General features: G+C 35.0%; 1 protein-coding gene across 1 annotated transcript in view; it reads left to right on the top strand.

Moving 5' to 3' along the window:
• Positions 1 to 19,621, top strand: part of HOMER1 (homer scaffold protein 1) — a 124,694-nt gene extending 105,073 nt beyond the window's left edge. Inside the window, exon 9 of the mRNA XM_030846576.2 lies at positions 16,714 to 19,621. Coding sequence (XP_030702436.1) covers positions 16,714 to 16,902 — 189 coding nt within the window. The 3' untranslated portion in view covers positions 16,903 to 19,621. The remainder of the gene's footprint in view (positions 1 to 16,713) is intronic.
• Positions 19,622 to 22,668: the final 3,047 nt, after the last annotated feature.

Here is a 22,668-nt window from a genome sequence, read left to right as displayed (position 1 = left end):
ACTTCTAAATGTATTTCATCATTGATTGAGCAGTAATTGAATCTTACATCTGGCACCTAGAATTGTGACTGTCAATTCTTACCTGCTCTTTCACTGAATATCAAAAATACTTATCAAAACAGCCTACCTGGAATAGGACAGGGAAACTTTCAGAAAACCTAAGGGTGAAATCTAAAAGGCCAAGCCACAGAAATAACCTGTATTTTTTCCAACTTGAAGAAAGTTCCTCCTTTATAGCCTGGCCCCTCCTACCTAAAGATCTGCTTGTCAAAAGTTCCAACACTCTTGAACCTCCATTCATAAATTCAGTCCAAAAAATTGGGATCATTAAATATTTGGAATGGTAGAGGAACTTTGAAATTGCAGTGCATGGATTTGGATTGTAGGTATGGATATGGATAAAAAATTTGTAGTTATGGGTAAATTAAAAATAGTATGATATGATTTTTCTAATTTGCAAGTGTTTTTTTCCTCAAATGTCAATGTGACGTATGCTCATTGTAAAAAATTTAGAAAAATGTAATTTAGCAGGGAAAGAAACCCCATAATCCCATCATCCTAAGGCAAAGTGTTTAGAATTTTCTTCCCCCAATGTTTCTTTGGATAACTTTTTCTTTATGTGAGACATATAGATACCAATTTGTTGTCTTACTTTCCTAACAACATTTTGTCATAAGCTGCATATGTTATATGGCTGTATAGTGTTCTCCTATATAGATATACCATAATTTTCTTCCAACATTCTTACAGGGATGGTTATTTGTTTTCAATGTTAGCTATAGTAAATAATGTCATAATGAATCTTTTTACATAATCCTTTCTCATTATTTCTTTAAGATGAGCTTTTTAAGAAGAATTACTAGTTGTAAACGTTTTTAAATTACTTATGCTGAGAAATTGATGTCAGGAACAGCAGGATACCCTCTGGATATTGGTCTCCTGCCATCTTTGCTGTCTGATAAGGAACAAAGGAGTAGTTTACTATTTTTTTAGTATTATCATTTTTTGATTACGAATTTTCCATATGCTTATTGTCATCTTTCTGTATCTTGAAGGCACCAAGTACATTTTCACCTTAGAGTACCTGGCGTATCCTTGCCTGGAGGTCTGAGCCCCAAGATCTTCAAATGCGCTGGTTTCTAATGTAATTTACATCTTGGCTCACATGTTAATTTCTCTGATTTCCCAATTTAAGCACTACTTTGCAGGCCGCCACGCCCCCTCCCCCAGTACTCTTTATAATATTACCATGTCTTATTTTCCTTGTAGCAGTCATCACCATATGAAATGATCTTGGTTTTTTTTTAATTTTTAAAATATTTATTTATTTATGGCTGCCTCGGGTCGTATTTTTGGCATGCAGGATCTTCCATTGCAGCATGTGGGCTTCTATGTAGTTGTGGTGCGCGGGCTCCAGAGTGCGCAGGCTCAGTAGTTGCAGTGTATGGACTCCAGAGTGCGTGGGCTCTGTAGTTGTGGCACGTGGCTCTCTAGTTGTGGTGCACAGGCTCAGTAGTTGCAGCATGTGGGATCTTAGTTTCCTAACCAGGGATCGAACCTGCATCCCCTGCATTGGAAGGAGGATTCTCAACCACCAGGGAAGTCCCAATGATCTTGTTTTTTTAATTTATTTTTAAACTTTTTATTTTGAAGAAATTTCACACTTACAGAAAAGTTGCATGAATAAGACAAAGATTTTTCATGTACCTTTCACCCACATCCCCCAGATGTTAACATCTTTGCCATATTTGTTTCGTTTTATCATTATGGAACTCTCTCTGTATATATTCATATTTTTTTCTAAATGTTTGAGAATAAGTTCCAAATATGCCATCCCTTTGCCTCTAAACACTTTAATGTATATTCTTTTTTTTCATATTTAATTTTTAAATTAATTTTATTGGAGTATAGTTGATTTACAATGTTGTGTTAGTTTCTGCTGTACAGCAGAGTGAGTCAGTTATAATATACATATCCACTCTTTTTTAGATTATTTTCCCATATAGGTCATGACAGAGTACTGAGTAGAGTTCCATGTGTTATACAGTAGGCTCTTATTATCTGTTTTATAGAGAGTAGTGTGTATATGTCAATCCCAGCCTCCCAATTTATTGCCCCCCTTTCCCCTTTGGTAACCATAAGTTTGTTTTCCACATCTGTGACTCTATTTCTGTTTTGTAAATAAGTTCATTTGTACCATTTTTTTAGATTCCACATATAAGCGATATCATATGATATTTGTCTTTCTCTGTCTGACTTCACTCAGTATGACAATCTCTTCAATGTTTTTTCTAAGAGTAGGACAGTCTCTTAGATTACCATCAAAATCAAGAAATTATCTAAAGACTTTATTCAAATTCCCATAATTGTCCTAATAATCCTCTTTATAACAAAATTTTAAAAATTGTTTTTCTGGTCCAGGCTTCATTCCAGGATCACAAGTTATATTTAGTTGTCATGTCTATTTATTTTGTTGTTTAAATTGTCCCAGATTTGGCAAGTGGGAACCTTTTTAATCCTGCTTCTGTGTCCTTTGGATGTGACCCTATCATTTAAAGAACTTCATGTTTTAGCTCAACTAGATATTCCTAGTTGTATTTATCAGCTTCAGCCTTGAAATTAGCTATTTCTTCAAAGAAAAATTTCTTTTAGCAAAGTTTGGCATTTAGAAACCAAGTTCTGGGCACAAGGTATACCTTTTGCTATTGAGATGTCATTGTTTCTAGGCCCTATTAATGATCAGAGCTAGAAGTACACACATAGCACATTATGTCCATTACAATAGCTATATCGAAAAAAAACAAACCTGAAATCATACTCATACCTCCTGCTGCAGTCCAGTACTATGGAGTTCATTTTAGCCTTCCCCATTTTCCTGTTAGTAACTCCTTTCCCCAATATTGTTATAAAGCAGAAACTAACACACCATTGTGAAGCAATTATACTCCAATAAAGATGTTAAATAAATAAAACACACAAAAAAGAAACCACAATATGTTTATTTGCTTGCTTAGTCCTTGAAAGCACAGAAAGTAGTTTCTAATTCATACCACTGCCAAAACAACAACAACAAAACCCTACTAACTAGAGATCAGTATTCTTTTTGTCCTTAGCCTGTGTTCAAAAGTTAGGTTAGTTCTTCCACTCCCCCTTTTCAATTGGTTAGTTATTCATTTGAAACACATTTATGTTCATTTGTATCTTATTATATTCCATTTTAGTTTTTTCTTCCCCATTCTTTATTTTGTATTTGTATGCATTTACAGAGCATATGAAACAATTAACATGGTTCTAAAAGTCAGAACTATTCAGGAAGATATCTTCAGGGACACGTCATCCTGTCCAATCCAGTCTACCCCCATTCTTGCCCCCCATTCCCGGCTGCCCCCTGTGGTAACCAATCTCATTAGTTTCTGGGTTATCCTTTCTGTGTTTCTTTTTACACAAATGAACAGATATGTCTCTTTCTTAATTTCCTCCCCTTTTTTTCCTATACAAATGGTAACATACTCTAGATTACTCTTCCGCACTTTGCTTTTTTTTAATCTAAGGTATGTCCTGGAAATCACTCTATGTCCTGTCAGTTCATAGAGAGAGACCTTGTTCATTCTTTTTTTTTTTAGCTGTATAGTACTTCATTTGCATGTGTGATAGTTTTTAAAACCACACTCCTTTATGTGGGTATTTAGGTTGTTTCCAGTATTTTGCAGCAGTACTACAATGAGTAACCTTATGCATAGGTGTTTTGTTATTGTTGGAGGTGTATCTACAGGGTGAACTCTTTGGAGTGAGATTTCTAAGTGAGAACATCATGTAGTCAAATTCCTCTCCATGATGGGTTGTGCCAGTTTTCCCTTGTATCATCAGTGTGAGAGAATGCCTGTTTCTCCACAGCCTCACCAACAAAATGTGTTCTAGTACTTTTTTAACTTGTGGCAATGTATGATAGGTGGGAAATGATAGTTTTAATTTGTGTATCCCATATTATGAGTGAGATTAAACATCTTTCATAAGCTTAAAGGCCATTTCGGTATCTTTTTGTACCTATATAGATTGTGTATTCTTGTCTTTGCCCTTTTTTGATCCTTCTTCCACAAAATTTGAAGAGTTCTTTATGTATCTGCAATTATATGTTACACGTATTTTCTCCCAGTTTGTAAAAGTTTTTGACTTTGCGTAAGATGGTGGTGTTGTTTTATGTAGTAGTCAAATATACACCATTCTTTTCTTTCATTGCTCTAGCTGTCAATCATAGTTAGATAGCTCTTTTCCAAACTCAAATCATATGGGAATCCATCCATATTTACCTTTAGTACTTCTGTGGTTTCATTTTTTACATTTAGATCTCTGAGTCATTTGGGGTTTGTCCTTCTGTGTGTGGTGTGAGATATGGATCTAACTTTATCTTTTTCCAAATGTCTATCTACTTATCAGTACCATTTATTTAAAACTTTATCCTTTTTTTCCAGAGATTTTAAATATTCAATTTCCATGTGTGTTCTGGTGTATATCTGGACTTCCTATGCTATTCTACTAGTCACTCTTATGTATTCCTAGTACCACACTTCTTTAATTGTAGAGGCTTTACAGTATGTTTTAATATCTGATAAGGCCAATCAGTCCTCATAGCCTTCCTTTTTCATTGTTTTTTAATATATTCTTACATGTTTATTTTTCCATACAAATTTTAGTATTAACGTTAGTACCAATTTTAGTGTCAATGGAAACTTTAGCTCTATAAAAAATTTCATTGGGATTGCTTAAAATTTATAATGCTAGTTTAGCAGAAGTGTGGTTTCCATCCTATCCAAGAACAAGGGGTGTCTTCTTATTTGTCCACATCTACTTCTGTGTTTTTCAGGAGCATTTTAGGGTTTTCATGCTGTGAATTTGTCATGTTTCTTGTTTATTTGTAAATATTTAATCTTCTTTTCTTCTATTGACAATGGAGTTTTCTCTACCATCGTATCTTTTAATTGATTATTGTTTATATATTGGGTCGGCCAAAAAGTTCATTCGGGTTTTTCCGTAAGATGTTACGGAAAACCGGAATGAGCTTTTTGGCCATCCCAATATATGAAAGCTGTTGAATTCTGTTTGCTAATTTTATATCCCTCTACCTTACTAAATTATTTCATTGTTTGAACTAGTTTTGTCATTTATTCCATTTATTCTCTAAGATTTCCTAGGTATACTAACATATATTCTGCAAATAGAAATAATTTTACTTCTTTTCTTCTAGTTCTTATGCCTCTATTGATTTTTCCTGTTGAATTACACCTGTTAAAAATACAGGTACAGAGGTGGAGTCAAGATGGCCTACTAGAAGGACGCAGAATTTGCGTCTCCTCACAACTAGGTCACCTACCAGGCACCAGTGGGGGACCACGGACACCTAAGGGGACGGGAGGAACCCCCAGCGACCGGCTTGCAGGATCTCGGTTCCCAGGCCGTAGGTCGGGCCCAAACTCCTGTGGTGGGAGCTCCAAGTCCAAACTGCTGGACTAACAGAGAACCTCAGACCCCAGGGAATATCAGTTGGAGTGAGGCCTCGCGCAGGTCCACATCTCAGCACCAAGTTCCGGCTCTTTCCAACTGACTGCAAACTCCAATGCTGGACATCTCAGACCAAACAACCAGTAAGACAGGAATACAGCACCACCCATCAAAAAAAAAAAAACAAAAATGAAACGACAAAAAAAAATGTTACAGATGAAGGAGCAAGGTAAAAAACTACAAGACCAAATAAATGAAGACAAAATAGGTGACCTCCCTGAAAAAGAACTCAGAGTAATGATAGTAAAGATGATCCAAAATCTTGGAAACAGTATGGAAAAAATACAAGAAACACTTAACAAGGATCTAGAAGAACTAAAGAGCAAACAGACAGTGATGAACAACACAATAGGGAAATTAAAAATACTCTGGAAAGAATCAATAACAGAATAACTAGGCAGAAGAACAGATAAGTGAGCTAGAAGATAAAATGGTGGAAATAACTGCCAGGGAGCAGAATAAAGAAAAAAGAATGAAAAGAATTGAGGACAGTCTCAGAGACCTCTGGGACAACATTAAACACGCCAACATTCGAATTATAGGGGTCCCAGAAGAAGAAGAGAAAAAGAAAGGGTCTGGGAAAATATTTGAAGAGATTATAGTAGAAAACTTTCCTAACGTGGGAAAGGAAATAGTCAATCAAATCGAGGAAACACAGAGAGTACCATGCAGGATAAATGCAAAGAGAAACACACCGAGACACATATTAATCAAACTATCAAAAATTAAATACAAAGAAAAAATATTAAAAGCAGCAAGGGAAAAACAACAAATAACATACAAGGGAATCCCCATAAGGTTAACAGCTGATCTTTCAGCAGAAACTCTGCAAGCCAGAAGGGAGTGGCAGGACATATTTAAAGTGATGAAGGGGAAAAACTTACAGCCAAGATTACTCTACCCAGCAAGGATCTCATTCAGATTCGATGGAGAAATTAAAACCTTTACAGACAAGCAAAAGCTAAGAGAATTCAGCACCACCAAACCAGCCTTACAACGAATGCTAAAGGAACTTCTCTAGGCAGGAAACACAAGAGAAGGAAAAGACCAACAATAACAAACCCCCAAAATTAAGAAAATGGTAATAGGAACATACATATCGATAACTGCATTAAATGTAAATGGATTAAATGCTCCAACCAAAAGACATAGACTGGCTGAATGGATACAAAAACAGGACCCATACTTATGCTGTCTACAAGAGACCCACTTCAGACCTAGGGATACATACAGACTGAAAGTGAGGGCATGGAAAAAGGTATTCCATGCATATGGAAATCAGAAGAAAGCTGGAGTAGCAATTCTCATATCAGAGAAAATAGACTTTAAAATAAAGACTATTACAGGAGACAAAGAAGGACACTACATAATGATCAAGGGATCAATCCAAGAAGAAGATATAACAACTGTAAATATTTATGCACCCAATATAGGAGCACCTCAATACATAAGGCAAATGCTAACAGCCATAAAAGGGGAAAGTGACAGTAACACAATCATAGTAGGGGACTTTAACACCCCAGTTTCACCAATGGACAAATCATCCAAAATGAAAATAAATAATGAAACACAAGCTTTGAATGACACATGAAACGAGGTAGGACATTCCATCCCAAAACAACAGAATACACTTTCTTCTCAAGGGCTTATGGAACATTCTCCAGGATAGATCATATCTTGGGTCACAAATCAAGCCTTGGTAAATTTAAGAAAATTGAAATCGTGTCAAGTATCTTTTCTGACCAAAACGCTATGAGACTAGATATCAATTACAGGAAAAAAATCTGTAAAAAATACAAACACATAGAGGCTAAACAATACACTGCTTAATAACCAAGCGATGACTGAGGAAATCAAAAAATTCCTAGAAAGAAATGACAATGAAAACACGACGACCCAAAACCTATGGGATGCAGCAAAAGCAGTTCTAAGAGGGAAGTTTATAGCAATACAATCCTACCTCACTAAACAAGAAACATCTCAAATAAACAACCTAACCTTACACCTAAAGCAATTAGAGAAAGAACAAAAAAATCCCAAAGTTAGGAGAAGGAAAGAAATCATAAAGATGAGATCAGAAATAAATGAAAAAGAAATGAAGGAAACGATAGCAAAGATCAATAAAACTAAAAGCTGGTTCTTTGAGAAGATAAACAAAATAGATAAACCATTAGCCAGACTCATCAAGAAAGAAAGGGAGAAGACTCATCAATAGAATTAGAAATGAAAAAGGAGAAGTAACAACTGACATTGCAGAAAAAGAAAGGATCGTGAGAGATTATTACAAGCAACTGTATGCCAATAAAATGGACAACCTGGAAGAAATGGAAGAAATTCTTAGAAACGCACAACCTTCGGAGACTAAACCAGGAAGAAATAGAAAATATAAACAGACCAATCACAAGCACTGAAATTGAAACTGTCATTAAAAATCTTCCAACAAAAGCACAGGACCAGATGGCTTCACAGGCGAATTCTATCAAACATTTAGAGAAGAGCTAACACTTATCCTTCTCAAACTCTTCCAAAATATATCAGAGGAAGGAACACTCCCAAACTCATTCTCTACGAGGCCACTATCACCCTGATACCAAAACCAGACAAAGATGTCACAAAGAAAGAAAACTACAGGCCTATATCACTGACGAACATAGATGCAGAAATCCTCAACAAAATACTAGCAAACAGAATCCAACAGTACATTAAAAGGATCATACACCACGATCAAGTGGGGTTTATCCCAGGAACACAAGGATTCTTCAATATACGCTAATCAATCAATGTGATACACCATATTAACAAATTGAAGGATAAAAACCATATGATCATCTCAATAGATGCAGAAAAAGCTTTTGACAAAATTCAACACCCATTTATGATAAAAACTCTCCAGAAAGTAGGCATAGAGGGAACCTACCTCAATATAATAAAGGCTATATATGACAAACCCATAGCCAGCATCATTCTCAGTGGTGAAAAACTGAAACCATTTCCACTAAGTTTAGGAACAGGACAAGGTTGTCCACACTCACCACTATTATTCAACACAGTTTTGGAAGTTTTAGCCACAGCAATCAGCGAAGAAAAAGAAATAAAAGGAATCCAAATCAGAAAAGAAGAAGTAAAGCTGTCAGTGTTTGCAGATGACATGATACTATACATAGAGAATCCTAAGATGCTACCAGAAAACTACTAGAGCTAATCAATGAATTTGGTAAAGTAGCAGGATACAAAATTAATGCACAGAAATCTCTTGCATTCCTATACACTAATGATGAAAAATCTGAAAGAGAAATTAAGGAAACACTCCCATTTACCTTTGCAACAAAGAGAATAAAATACCTAGGAATAAAGCTACCTAAGGAGACAAAAGACCTGTATGCAGAAAACTTATTATAAGACACTGATGAAAGAAATTAAAGAAATTAAATGAAATTAAAGAAATTAAAGAAATTAAATGTTCTTGGATTGGAAGAATCAACATTGTGAAAATGACTATACTACCCAAAGCAATCTACAGATTCAATGCAATCCCTGTCAAGCTACCACTGGCACTTTTCCCAGAACTAGAACAAAAAATTTCACAATTTGTATGGAAACACAAAAAACCCTGAATAGCCAAAGCAATCTTGAGAACGAAAAATGGAGCTGGAGGAATCAGGCTCCCTGACTTCAGACTATACTACAAAGCTATAGTAACCAAGACAGTGTGGTACTGACACAGAAACAGAAATATAGATCAATGCAACAGGATAGAAAGCCCAGAGATAAACCCACACACATATGGTCACCTTATCTTTGATAAAGGAGGCAACAGTGTACAGTGGAGAAAAGGCAGCCTCTTCAATAAGTGGTGCTGGGAAAACTGGACAGCTACATGTAAAAGAATGAAATTAGAACACCCCCTAACACCATACACAAAAATAAACTCAAAATGGATTGAAGACCTAAATGTAAGGCCAGACAATATCAAACTCTTAGAGGAAAACATAGGCAGAGCATTCTATGAGATAAATCACAGCAAGATCCTTTTTGACCCACCTCCTAGAGAAATGAAAATAAAAGCAAAAATAAACAAATGGGACCTAATGAAACTTAAAAGCTTTTGCACAGCAAAGGAAACCATAAACCATAACCATAAACCACAAACCATAAAGGTGAAAAAACAACCCTCAGAATGGGAGAAAATATTTGCAAATGAAGCAACTGACAAAGGATTAATCTCCAAAATTTACAAGCAGCTCATGCAGCTCAATATTAAAAAAACAAACAACCCAATCCAAAAATGGGCAGAACATCTAAATAGACATTTCTTCAAAAAAGATATACAGATTGCCAACAGACATGTGAAAGAATGCTAAAGATCATTAATCATTAGAGAAATGCAAATCCAAACTACAATGAGATATCATCTCACACTGGTCAGAATGGCCATCATCAAAATATCTAGAAACAATAAATGCTGGTGAGGGTGTGGAGAAAAGGGAACCCCCTTGCACTGTTGGTGGGAATGTAAATTGATACAGCCACTATGGAGAACAGTATGGATGTTCCTTAAAATACTAAAAATAGAACTACCATACAACCCAGCAGTTCCACTACTGGGCATATACCCTGAGAAAACCATAATTCAGAAAGAGTCATGTACCAAAAGGTTCATTGCAGCTCTATTTACAATAGCCAGGACATGGAAGCAACCGAAGTGTCCATCAACAGATGAATGGATAAAGAAGATGTGGCACATATCTACAATGGAATATTACTCAGCCATAAAAAGGAACAAAACTGAGTTATTTGTAGTGAGGTGGATGGACCTAGAGCCTGTCATACAGAGTGAAGTAAGTCAGAGAAAAACAAATACCGTATGCTAACACATATATATGGAATCTAAAATTTAAAAACTGGTCATGAAGAACCTAGGGGCAAGATGGGAATAAAGATGCAGACCTGCCAGAGAATGGACTTGAGGATATGGGGAGGGGGAAGGGTAAGCTGGGACAAAGTGAGAGAGTGGCATGGACATATATACACTACCAAACGTAAAATAGATAGCTAGTGGGAAGCAGCCGCATAGCACAGGGAGATCAGCTAGGTGCTTTGTGACCACCTAGAGGGGTGGGATAGGGAGGGTGGGAGGGAGGTAGATGCAAGAAGGAAGAGATATGGGGACATATGTATATGTATAACTGACTTACTTTGTTATAAAGCAGAAACTAACACACCATTGTGAAGCAGTTATACTCCAATAAAGATGTTAAAAAAAGAAAAAAACCCTAAATGTAAGGCTAGGCACTTTAAAACTATTAGAGGAAAGCATAGGCAGAACACTGTATGACATAAATTACATCAAGATCCTCTTTGACCCACCTCCTAGACAAATGGAAATAAAAACAAAAATAAAAAATGGGACCTAATGAAAGAAAAGCTTTTACACAGCAACAGAAACCATAAACAAGAGAAAAAGACAACTCTCAGAATGGGAGAAAATAGTTGCAAGCGAAGCAATGATAAAGGATTAATCTCCAAAATATATAAGCAGCTCATGACCTCAATATCAGAAAAACAAACAACCCAATCCAAAAATGGGCAGAAGACCTAAACAGACATTTCTCCAAAGAAGATGCACAGATTGCCAACAAACAGGTGAAAAGATGCTCAACATCAGTAATCATTAGAGAAAATCAAAACTACAATGAGGTATCATCTCACACCAGTTAGAACGGCCATCATCAAAAAATCTACAAACAATAAATGCTGAAGAGGGTGTGGAGAAAAGGGAACCCTCTTGCACTGTTGGTGGGAATGTAAATTGATACAGCCACTATGGAGAACAGTATGGAGGTTCCTTAAAAAACTAAAAATAGAACTACAGTACAATCCAGCAATCCCACTACTGGGCAGGTACCCTGAGGAAACCATAATTCAAAAAGAGTCATGTACCACAATGTTCAGTGTAGCACTATTTACAATAGCCAGTACATGGAAACAGCCTAAGTATCCACCGACAGATGAATGGATAAAGAAGATGTGGCACATATATACAATGGAATATTACTAAGCCATAAAAAGAAATCGAAATTGAGTTATTTGTAGTGAGGTGGTTGGACCTAGAGTCTGTCATACAGAGTGAAGTACATCAGAAAGAGAAAAACAAATACTGTATGCTAACATATATATATGGAATCGGAAAAGAAATGGTTCTGATGAACCTAGGGGCAGGACAGGAATAAAGACACAGACATAGAGAATGGACTTGACACCGGCAGGGGGAAGGTTAAGCTGGGACGAACTGAGAGAGTGGCATGGACATATATACACTACCAAATATAAAATAGATAGCTAGTGGCAAGCAGCTGCATAGCACAGGGAAATCAGCTCTGTGCTTTGTGACCACCTAGAGGGGTGGGATAGGGAGGGTGGGAGGGAGGGAGACTCAAGTGGGAGGGGATATGGGGATATACGTATGCATATAGCTGATTCACTTTGTTTTACAGCAGAAACTAACACTACACTGTGAAGCAATTATACTCCAATAAAGATGTTAAAAAAAAAAAAAAAAAGATCTCATGCACTGAGGAGTAAACAAACCAAAAATACAGGTACAGTGTTAAACAATAGTGGAGGTGACAGACTTCTCTTGTTCCTGATCTTTGTGGAAATGCCTCTAATATTTTTCCATTAATTGAAATGCTGGCTTTACCACTAAAATATAGGTATCTTACCATATTATGAGAGTGGCTAATTCCTATTTTCTTGAGTGTTTTTACCACAAATGAGTGAACTTTGTTAATAGCTTTTTTAGTATCTATCTAGATAATCATAGTTTTTATCCACAGATCCATTGATATGGTTTATTAATGGATTTTCTAAAACTGAACCACATTTGCATTCCTAGAATAAATACCACTTAGCTGTGGTGTATCATTTTATTAATGTGGTACCAGATTTGTGTTCCCTATTATTGACAGTTTTTACATGATATTCATTTGTAATATTGGTCTGTAACTTTCTTCCATTTTCAGGTGGGGGCTGAATTTATAAGATTTAGGTATCAAGGCTATACTAGCTTCATAAGATAATTTGGATGATTTTGTTTATTTTCTATGCTCTGGAATAACTTATGTCATATTGGAACTGTCTGGTCTTTGAAAGTTTAATAGAACTTCCCCTTGAAACCATCTGGGCCTGGTGCTTTTTATGGAGTAATTCCATGATTACTCTCTATTTCTTCTGCAGGTATTGGACTGTTTAAGCTTTACATCTGGGTTTTCAAATATTCAGTGGGAACTCTTATAATTTCTTATTTTATATAGGTTTTTTCTTTCTTAAGTAATGATATGTCTATTTTAAGCTTTTTGTGAAAGGAGATTTTGACTTATTAATTAGTGTTACTCTTTCTGTCCTCTACCTAATGAATTTTTACTTTTATCTTTATTTCTGCCTTTTGTTTTGGTTTACTTTTTTATTGTTTTTCTAGCATTTTGAGAAGGGAATTTAATTCCTTTATTTTCATTTTTATTTGTTTGTGTTTAAGGCTATAGATTTTTCTCTGGTCATTGCTTTCATGTGTCCCATAGATTCTGACAGTGTTTCCATTATCATTATTTCTTGAAATTCTGTAGTTTTGGTTTTATTTCCCTTTCACGCTAGAAGTGTTTAAAAGAACGTGTTTTAATTTGCTTGTGGAAGGGCCTTTTAGTTTTATGATTTAGTTACTTATTTCTAGTTTTACTGCATTGTGATCACAAGGGTTTGTTTATGTAATGTCTGCTTTGCCTAATTTACCGATTTTTTGTGTAATCTAGCATATGATCAATTTTATGAATGCTCTTTATTGATTTTGTAGTTTAAGACTTCTATATCCTTACCTTTTTTGTTGTTGTTCCTCTTGATCTGTCCTATATTGAGAGTGGAATATTAAAAGCTCTTATCAGTGTACTTTTTTCTATGTCTCCTTAGACCTCCTGTAGTTTCTACTTTATAAAGGTGGCTACTGTGTTTCTTGGTACATAAACATAATTGTTATATCTTCATTGTGTGTTGTCACTTTTAGCATTAAAGGTGTCTTTCTTTGCCACTTTTTCTACCACTATTACAACCCCTGCCTGGTATACCTTTGCCCATATCATAATTTTTGGTCTTTCTAAATGAATTTCCCAGTGGAAGGACCATTTATTTTATGATTAGCTATCCCCAAAGTCCCTTTCTCTTCTTTTTACTCTCAGAAGTATGCCTTTCCAAGGTTGCCTTCTCGAGTGTCCTATATACTGTGAATTTGCTTCTTGTAGGCTGCTCTGGTCTACCAGGACTTTTTGTTTTCCACCAGTATTTTGGCACTTTCAGTGGTCTTTCTCTTTCTTTGGATTATTAGAGTTCAGTCTTAGGCCTTTCATTCTCCTCTTCCTTCTTCTGTGCATTTCCCCACAACCCTGCCTTGCCCTCTGCGAAGAGAATAAGAACTTGAGAAATATCTTTGCTAGAAACTGGTGCTTATATCTCCTAATTATAGGTAACTTGAAGTTTGTATTGTTCTCTTTCTTCTAGTTGAAGTTGTGGAATTCGTGTCATTTTTTTTGTTCTTATTATTGGTTTACACAGTTTGGAAAGATGGTTGAAAGATTTCAGTGCACACAGTGATTTCCTCAGTTACACAGACGTCTGTTCTATTGACTTCTTTGTTACCAGTATCTTCCTTCTAGAATGCATGCTCCATCAAAACAGGGCTCGTCTTTATTTTCTACTTTATCTTCAGTGCTTAGTATGTAGAAGACACTCAGTAAATAATTGTTGAATAACTTCTTCTTTAACCCATTTTTCTGTTGAATTATTAATACTTGTTTTGATGATTTATGTCGTGTTATATATGAAGGTTAATAATCTAATAGAACAATAATTTATCTTTTAAGAGTTTAAGGTGTGAATCAGATATCAATAAAGACAATTTTTTGTAGCTTTTATTTAGATTAAATGATGCAAGATTTAAATTTATAACCTGACCTGGTCCCATTGATGGTGGTAATAATTGTCTACATTTTTTTAATCACTGTAGTGTTGTAGACTCCATATCTAACAAATACAGAGCATTTGTATTTATATACTTTCAGTTACTGCCTTTTAAAGCACTCAAAAGGGATTTAGCAAATTCTGGCCTTAGTGCTTTATCTTGGTGCCCCTGGCATATGCTCACATATGGGTAGAGGGGAAGGGGAAATAGTAGCACAAAAATGATAATAAGCAGAAGAATGAGTTGGGAGGGAGAATAAAAGTCAAGAAGAAGGGATGGAAAATATAGACAGAAGGTAGAAAACTGGGACATGCCACCAATCAGTTTGCTTCATACTGATCCTGGGTTGTCTGTTCTTCCTCTGGGATCTTATTCTCTGCCTCAGAATAGACCAGCACCAACATCATTGTATTGGATCCCTTTTGTTACGGGCCTAGTGAAATTCCTCCATCAGAGAAATGGCTTAGAGCACAAGACTCCTGGAGAGAACAGCTCAATTTTAATAGCTGAGGGAATTTGGTGTTTTGCTTGCTTCCACTGAAAATGGTTGGATGTTTCATTGATTGGCAAGGAGAACAAGGAAGCCTTTCATTTTTAAGGACGGCTTTAGAGGGCAAACTGGGTGGTGCCTGGTGAAGTGGGTGTTTTCTAGTGAATGACATTTGGTCTATTTTTACAGTTGGAAACATTCTACAGTACTCTTAAGCTTATTGTTTAAGCAGGCAAGAGAGCATGCTGTGCAATCATGAGTGGAATTTTTACATTTGATCCCAGAGTCTGTTTTCTCCCCCATAGTTTAGAGCCTCCATGAACTTGGCTTCTGAATTTATAAATATTTTATTGGTTTCAGAATCTGCTCTCAGTTTACTTATCTTCACCTTGTAGATTATTCAAAGGAAAAAGATTAGAAACATACCTGCTTAACATCTAACCGTAAATACTTTAAGATTAGATTGGAATTCCCTAAATTCTTTCTTTATAAATCATTATAACTGCTTTCTTCCTTTTTTTGTATTTTCCCAGGCTCTTCCGACTCATCTGTGGTGTCTTTTTGCTTGAGCTTTGCTCTTAGTTAAACATGTGAATATTTCTTTGTGTTGAGAATGCTAAATCAATGGTTACTTTCTTATATGTATTCAAGTCAGTTTTCCAATTATTTTTCTCAAAAGTTTAATTTTGCTGGTATTATAGGACAAATACATTTTGGAAAGAAGTGCTCATAATCCCAACAACCAGAACTGTTTCCCATTTTCTGTGTGTACTTTAATTCCTATTGTTTGTCCTCATGCATACTAATTTTTGCCTCGTTGCAGTGTGCTGCTTCATGTTCTGTTATTTTCATTTAACGTTTACCAGATTGCCTTTCAATAATTTTTTAAAAACAATCTACTGTCCTTCAGATATATAGTAACTTCTAAATAATTTTTAAGTATGCCAGATTTTATTCTGTTTAAAAAGTTAAAAATTTTTTTGTTGTCATGAACTTTTACTTCCCTTTTGTCATTTTTTTCTTTCCTTAATCTGTAGTATATTGGAATTGTTAGTTGTATAATTCTCTTGTATGTACAGTTATTATATATCTTCACTACAGTTTTTAGCAGGTGAGCTATATTCTCTACCGTATGCATTCATTTGATATTGAGGCGAAACAAAGAATAATTAACATATTCAGAGGATCCTAAAACCTTATTTGAGTCATTTTTCTTCTCTACATCTTTCTCCAAAATTTCCAATAAGGAGAAAAAATTAATTTGTCTCTTTTTCTCTGCCTTCTTTCATCTGAGATTGCTAACAGTTGTGCCAGAGGAAAAGAACATGGGCAGAAATAGAAAAGAGATGCAGATAATCCACAAAATGGGTCTTCATCCGATCTCAGTATTTGAAGTGCCTAGACTAGTGTTGCCTGGCACAAAGCAAGCAGTCAGGAAATTTGTGTTGGGGGGACAGATGTATTCATGAACAAGCCAATCAATAAAACCACATGTATTTCTCAGATGGCAAAATCTAAAAACCTCCTTAAATTGTATTGAGACTCAGAAGGTCATCCTAATTATCAAACTGCATTAACTACCACAATATTAGTCATAACAAAAGTTATATTGTTTAAGTCTTAAACTGACACACATATATATATCACACTTTTGTTTCTAAAGGAAGTAGAAATTCGGAACAAAGACCTGGAGGGACAACTGTCTGACTTGGAGCAACGTCTGGAGAAAAGTCAGAATGAACAAGAAGCTTTTCGCAATAACCTGAAGACACTGTTAGAAATTCTTGATGGAAAAATCTTTGAACTAACAGAATTACGAGATAACTTGGCCAAGCTACTAGAACGCAGCTAAGGAAAGTTAAATTTCAGTGCCAATTGATTAAAAAATATACTGTCTCTCTTCATAGGACTGTTTGGGCTCTGCATCAAGATTGCACAAAAAATTTGAATATCCCTTGTCCAGGAGGAGGATCTTTTGAAAATTGGAATTGTATATTTCAGTGTAAATTTTAGAGTTCAGCTTGTAGCTAGTTGGGGAAAAAGAGATGAAAAACTTGAACTACAGATTACCTCCATGTATATTATTGGCCATAGTTAACTAGAAAGTTATAAACAGACACTTAATGCAATCTTTTTTTCTGATATTAGCCAATGGGAGAATTAACAAATGTCTGGGTCACATCCCCTTTTTGTGTTCAACACAGTGAAGGTTATCTGCTTTTTAAATTAATTTATTTATGATATCTAAAGCTGTGTTTTGTGCAAAAACTTAGTGATGAAAGCCCTGTCTTTTGTTGTAATCTGAATAATTTCTCAGGATATTTTTGCACTGCTGGCAGCAGTGCCATTACCAATTAATTCTTGCCAGGAGTGAGAGTGAGCTGCATCTTTAATTGAAACATACTTACTATAACTGGGTGTATAGAGTTCTTCCCTTTTTTTATACTGGAAGATATTTCACTCTGGTGACCACTCTGGTACACTCTGGTGTTCTCTAATCTTGTCTGCTGTATAGTTTACTTTTCCATATTGATTCCATGTATTTATGAGAAGATACTGTCTCCCATTTTATTACACATTTTAAAGCCAACTAATGAAGGCAGCTGAGTCCCTCCAAAATTTTTCTTTTTAAATTTCTGATAAATTTGACACACAGTACTGAAATACAGCAGCCCGTCACTGGCGGTCTGGTCTAGCAATGTTAAGTATATTTACAGAATATGCAGTTACATTTATTTATATATTTTGCAAGAAATCTTTTCTGAATGATTAATGCATTTCAATTTACAAATAATAATGGTTGTTGGGAAACTGTTTATTATAGATCATTTTAAGGTGTATAGCTATTTTAAAGGCGATCCATTTCCATCGAGCAGCCAATCAGAGGACTATTGGGATTGGAGCCGTGTACTCTGTCTGGGTCTTCACATCAACCACGTCTCTAGTCAATCCTCACAAGGCAATATTCTAAACTGTTAACTAGGCATTTCAAAACAGGAATTCAATTCAGCGGGCTCTTCTCAGTGAACAGGATTTAATGTTGTTTTGAGGTAATTTTAAAGGACTTTCAGCAAACATGCATTTCTTTATATATTTCTTTTAAGAAACTGTTTTAAAAGTAAGTCAAGTGCTGTCTAGTCTGCTTATGGAGTAGGAACTGCATCAGAGTCCATATATTCTTGCTGTCCAATGCTTGTGACGTTGAGGAGGGTTCTTATTTAAAGTGTATGCTTGAGTATCTGACTCCATGGAGTTTACAAATGCACTGACTTTGTGTTTGTACCCCAAAACAGTTGAATTGTTAAGTACAGAATTAAGCTGGTTAATCAATTTGTAACCATTTTTTCACTCACAAACAGCTAATCAACACTAGACAATTTTGTTTTATATATATGTATGTGTATGTATGTAAATACATACATATTAATTTATATTAGAGTGAAAAATAAATGGTTTGTTTCTAAAGTTAGTTTCTAAAGTGAGTTTTCAGGTGTCTCTGAAAAGTTTATATCAGACACTTAATCATCTTGTATTATATGTGCTATGATATCATGTAAGTTACCTCCATCTATTTTAGGGTATTTGCCTCACCTGTTTATAATAGGGAGGATAATTTAGGTACACAAGCTCAGAGCTATTTCTCTGATAAATCAGGTAATAAAATTTATTTGATTGATGGAATTTTGAAGTAGATGTGATTTTATCCATCAGTTTCTGAGTAACAGAGCACCAGATTTTAATTAAAATAGGGGATTTAGCACTAGGGATCAGGAAATTTGGTTATGAAGAGTTAAAAATTCAAAAAAAAATAGGACAAGCTGTTGAAATGGTAAGTGAATTATTTTAATGATGTAATAAGATATTTTTAAATTTTGACATAGTTGCCATTTAATGGGAAAATAACTCACCAAAATGTCTCCACTTGAATTGTATTGATACATGAGACATCTGTAATTCAATATATACATATACTCATATGTATATACAGAAAATTATTTTTAATATTTTCCTATGGACATGAAATCTAAAATTGGAAAATTTGTGAGTTTTTTCCTTTCCAATAGAGTCTAATTTTTTCTTTTTTTAGTGATTCAACAATTTCTTGAGGGCTGCACCTTTAAATTCCCAGCTTGTCATTAGACGTGTACAGTATATGGGATAAGGTGGACACAAGTGCACATATAAATAAAATTTTCTTATTAAGACTATTTTAAACATTCATTTACAGTAGGAGAGTATCTAGAAATCATCATCTACAAGTCATAATTAGTTTGTGTGCCTACTGTAGTTTTCTTCATTTCTGTATTATATAAATAAAAGTTTACATATTAAAATTTGATTTTTCCCAGAGACAAGTATTATATAATGTATATTTAGATCAAACTGTGGTAATATATTTATCAGAAAATAATGTTGGGGACTATAGCCTGAACATGTGGACTTGAAGTGACACAGAAAAGGAGAGCAGAGATTGATCCCATTGTGTGTAAGTTATTATAACTATGAATTCTTGTACAAAAAAACAATTGAAAAAAAGAAAAACAAAAATACAGTTTTTATTTTGAAATACATTTGTTGTTCTCTGGAGAATGTATCTTTTTTTCCTTCAGTCTTTTACAGATACTTTTTAAAAAGCATTTAAGTGATGGCAGCATTTACTTAAATCTTACAGGTGCTACTGGATTTTGCATTAGTGTGTCATGTTGTGAAATCCTAACTTTGACATAAAAGGTTTTATAAGTATTTCCCTGCCTGGAAAATTAGTTTTTGTTTCTCCTCTCTCTCTCTCTCTCTTTCTTTCTTTCTGTCTTTTTTTTCCTCCCCCTTTCTTTCTGCAGATTAAATAAAGTTCATGAAGTTGCATCCCTCCTGTCCCTAATAGAAGAACTCCAGCACCACCATAGATTTAAAGTTTTGCTGTCATTGAACTGTTGGGAAGCAGTTAGAGGAAAAACTTACACCTTTTTTTCAAGTGGAACTAAAAGAGACACTCAGTTAAACCACCACCACCTTTTAAAACTCATTTCTTTGCCTTGTTAAAATTAAATGTATTCTTTCACATGTGTGCTCCGGCCTCCCATGTTTTTACTTAACTCTGGAGTAGGCAGCTCAGCTGCTGTCTCCTTGCAGACCTGATTTTCTGTCAGCTCTGGAATGCGAGGCAGGCCGTTTGGGAAAATGTGTTTGGTGGCAGTGGTTTCTTGTTTTCTAAAGAAATCCTTTTGTTTATTTGATATCAAATGATTTTAACATCCTGATATTCAGTGCTTGAAGCCATGAAATAGTCTTCATTGAACTTTTTTCTTCTGGGTATTTAACATTGTTCCTTTATCATTCATGAAGTCAATTAATTTATATAAATCTTAAAGAGGAAAACTTTCAGGTAAGAAGTAGTTGAGAAAGACACATTTTTAAAAAATTTCTCAAGTAGGATACTATGCTATAGTAAGTATTTGTTGAGAAGATAATTTTCATGTGAGAAAATATTGTAAAAATTACTAGAAAAGGATCATTTTAGAATGGAAACAGATGTATCATTCACCTTATTCTAAATTGTGAAAGTGTATTTTTAACTAATATTCATGTTAAATTAGACCTTAAATTTTTATGGCAGTTTTTCTCTATGGGAAACCAATATATAGGTGTCACACAAATAAGCATAGTTAATGAATTAAAAGAAATGAATGTTTTTCTCTTTTTGTTTATATATTGATATTACCTAGTAAAGTAGCTACAAGTTGCTAACAATTTTATCCAAGGAAAAACTCAGTCAGCACTACACTGCCAAGTGATTTCTGCTTAGTATATTAGATAAAAAAGAATTGAGTTATTTTTACCAAAAACAGGTGACCCAGGGAGAGAAATTGCATCTAGAATAGGGGAAAGGCCATAAGCTCCCAACAGATTTCTAGTCAATTCGTTGATCTCTTTAAGTACGCTTTTTATCTTTTAGATTAAAGGACACATTCCAAAGGCTACCAGAAGTGTATGTGGGTAAGGAGAGGATATTTTTTTGTGAAAACAAAGCCAGCAAAAAGAGTAGGATCGTGATGACTTCAGTTTTTATCTAAGACACATCAGGGTAGCCAGAGTCACAGGAAGTTCTATTTCCTACCTTGCTGCTGCTTTTAACTAAACAAGTTGGGACTGCCCTAGTGAATTTCAAAGGCTTTCAGAAGATCCTGTCATTATTGTCTGTCAGGATTTATAACCTAATATAAGACACCTAGCATTCAGACCTCACCATTCCATGGGATTCTGACCTACTTTTGTCAATTATTTTCACGTCAGATCTGCCCAGGGACAGAAATGTTGCTCTGTTTTCTCCTAATAAAACCAAATTAAGATGACAATGGGTGCCCGCCAAAATTAAGCCCATTTCTGTAATATAGAAAAATTTGTGGGTATTTTTTCTAACTACATTCATGATTTTATCTTGTTATCTGTGTTTTATAACTATGTTACTATATATGCATATATATATATATAGTAAGTCATATCTATATGACTTGTGTATATGACTTATTTGATTGTTATACCTTAAGTGGAATGACTGTTTCAGAAAACAGGGCTAGAAAGCAGACGTACTTGAAGCAAATGCTTTCTCAACAACTTCAGTATAAAATGGAATAGAAATGGGTGTTTGTTGAATATCTGCTATGTGACAGGCACTGTACTAACTGTTTGACATTTCATTTCTACGTATAGGGTCCCTGCCAGGGGTTTTCCTTTGGAGGGGGGATGAGGGAAAAAGGCTCAAATGATTGCACCTGCTATGTTCCCACAGCAGTCAGTCTGGTCATCCAGTCCACTGTCAGAAGGTGGACATCTTACTCATGTTGCTGGTACCGTTTTTCCCTTGAGCTTGCCTGTCTAGAATATGTCTGTTAGGATACTTCTTAACTATATATTTTATATTTGCTCTTCTTGAACTTCTTCCTTCAGGCTCCTTTAGGGTTTACAATGCTTGTCATCATTCAGTTGCAAGTCATACTTTGTTTGCAGGTGTTATGTTTATGCAATATGTTTTACTCCCCAGTTTTTTTAAACTTACAGGCTTCAGATAATCCAAGGAAAGTACGTTTCATATGCAGAATTTCAGTCTATAAAATTTAAGTAGCAAACTGTTTATAAAGGCCTTGGGAAGACAATTTATCTCTTAAGTTCCCTGATGAAATAAGTTGTAAACCTGTAAAACTCATCCTCCAACACTAAATAATAGTTCAGCAGGATGTGGGTTTTGCAGTCAGTACTAGGTAACTTTGTGGTCAATTCTGTTTCCACAGAAGTTAAGGCCTCTGTGACTGATCAGGCCATTAGATCATTTACAGAAGTGACTCATGGCCCTAGGTTCTTTAGATGGGTGGTAGCCCTCAATTAAATGGAATCATATAATATTTGTCTTTTTGTATTTGGCATATTTCACTTAGCATAATGTTTTCAAGGTTTATCCATGTTGTGGCTTATGTCAGAATTTCATTCTCTTTCGATGTTGAATATTCCATTGTATGGATATACCACATTTTGTTTATCCATTTATCTATTGATGGACATTTGGGTCATTTCCACCTTTTGGCTATTGTGAATAATTCTGCAGTGAACATTCATATACAAAGAT

Source organism: Globicephala melas, chromosome 3 (genome assembly GCF_963455315.2).
Source record: "Globicephala melas chromosome 3, mGloMel1.2, whole genome shotgun sequence".
Classification (NCBI taxonomy): Eukaryota; Metazoa; Chordata; class Mammalia; order Artiodactyla; family Delphinidae; genus Globicephala; species Globicephala melas.
This window is presented reverse-complemented; position numbering and strand designations above follow the sequence as displayed.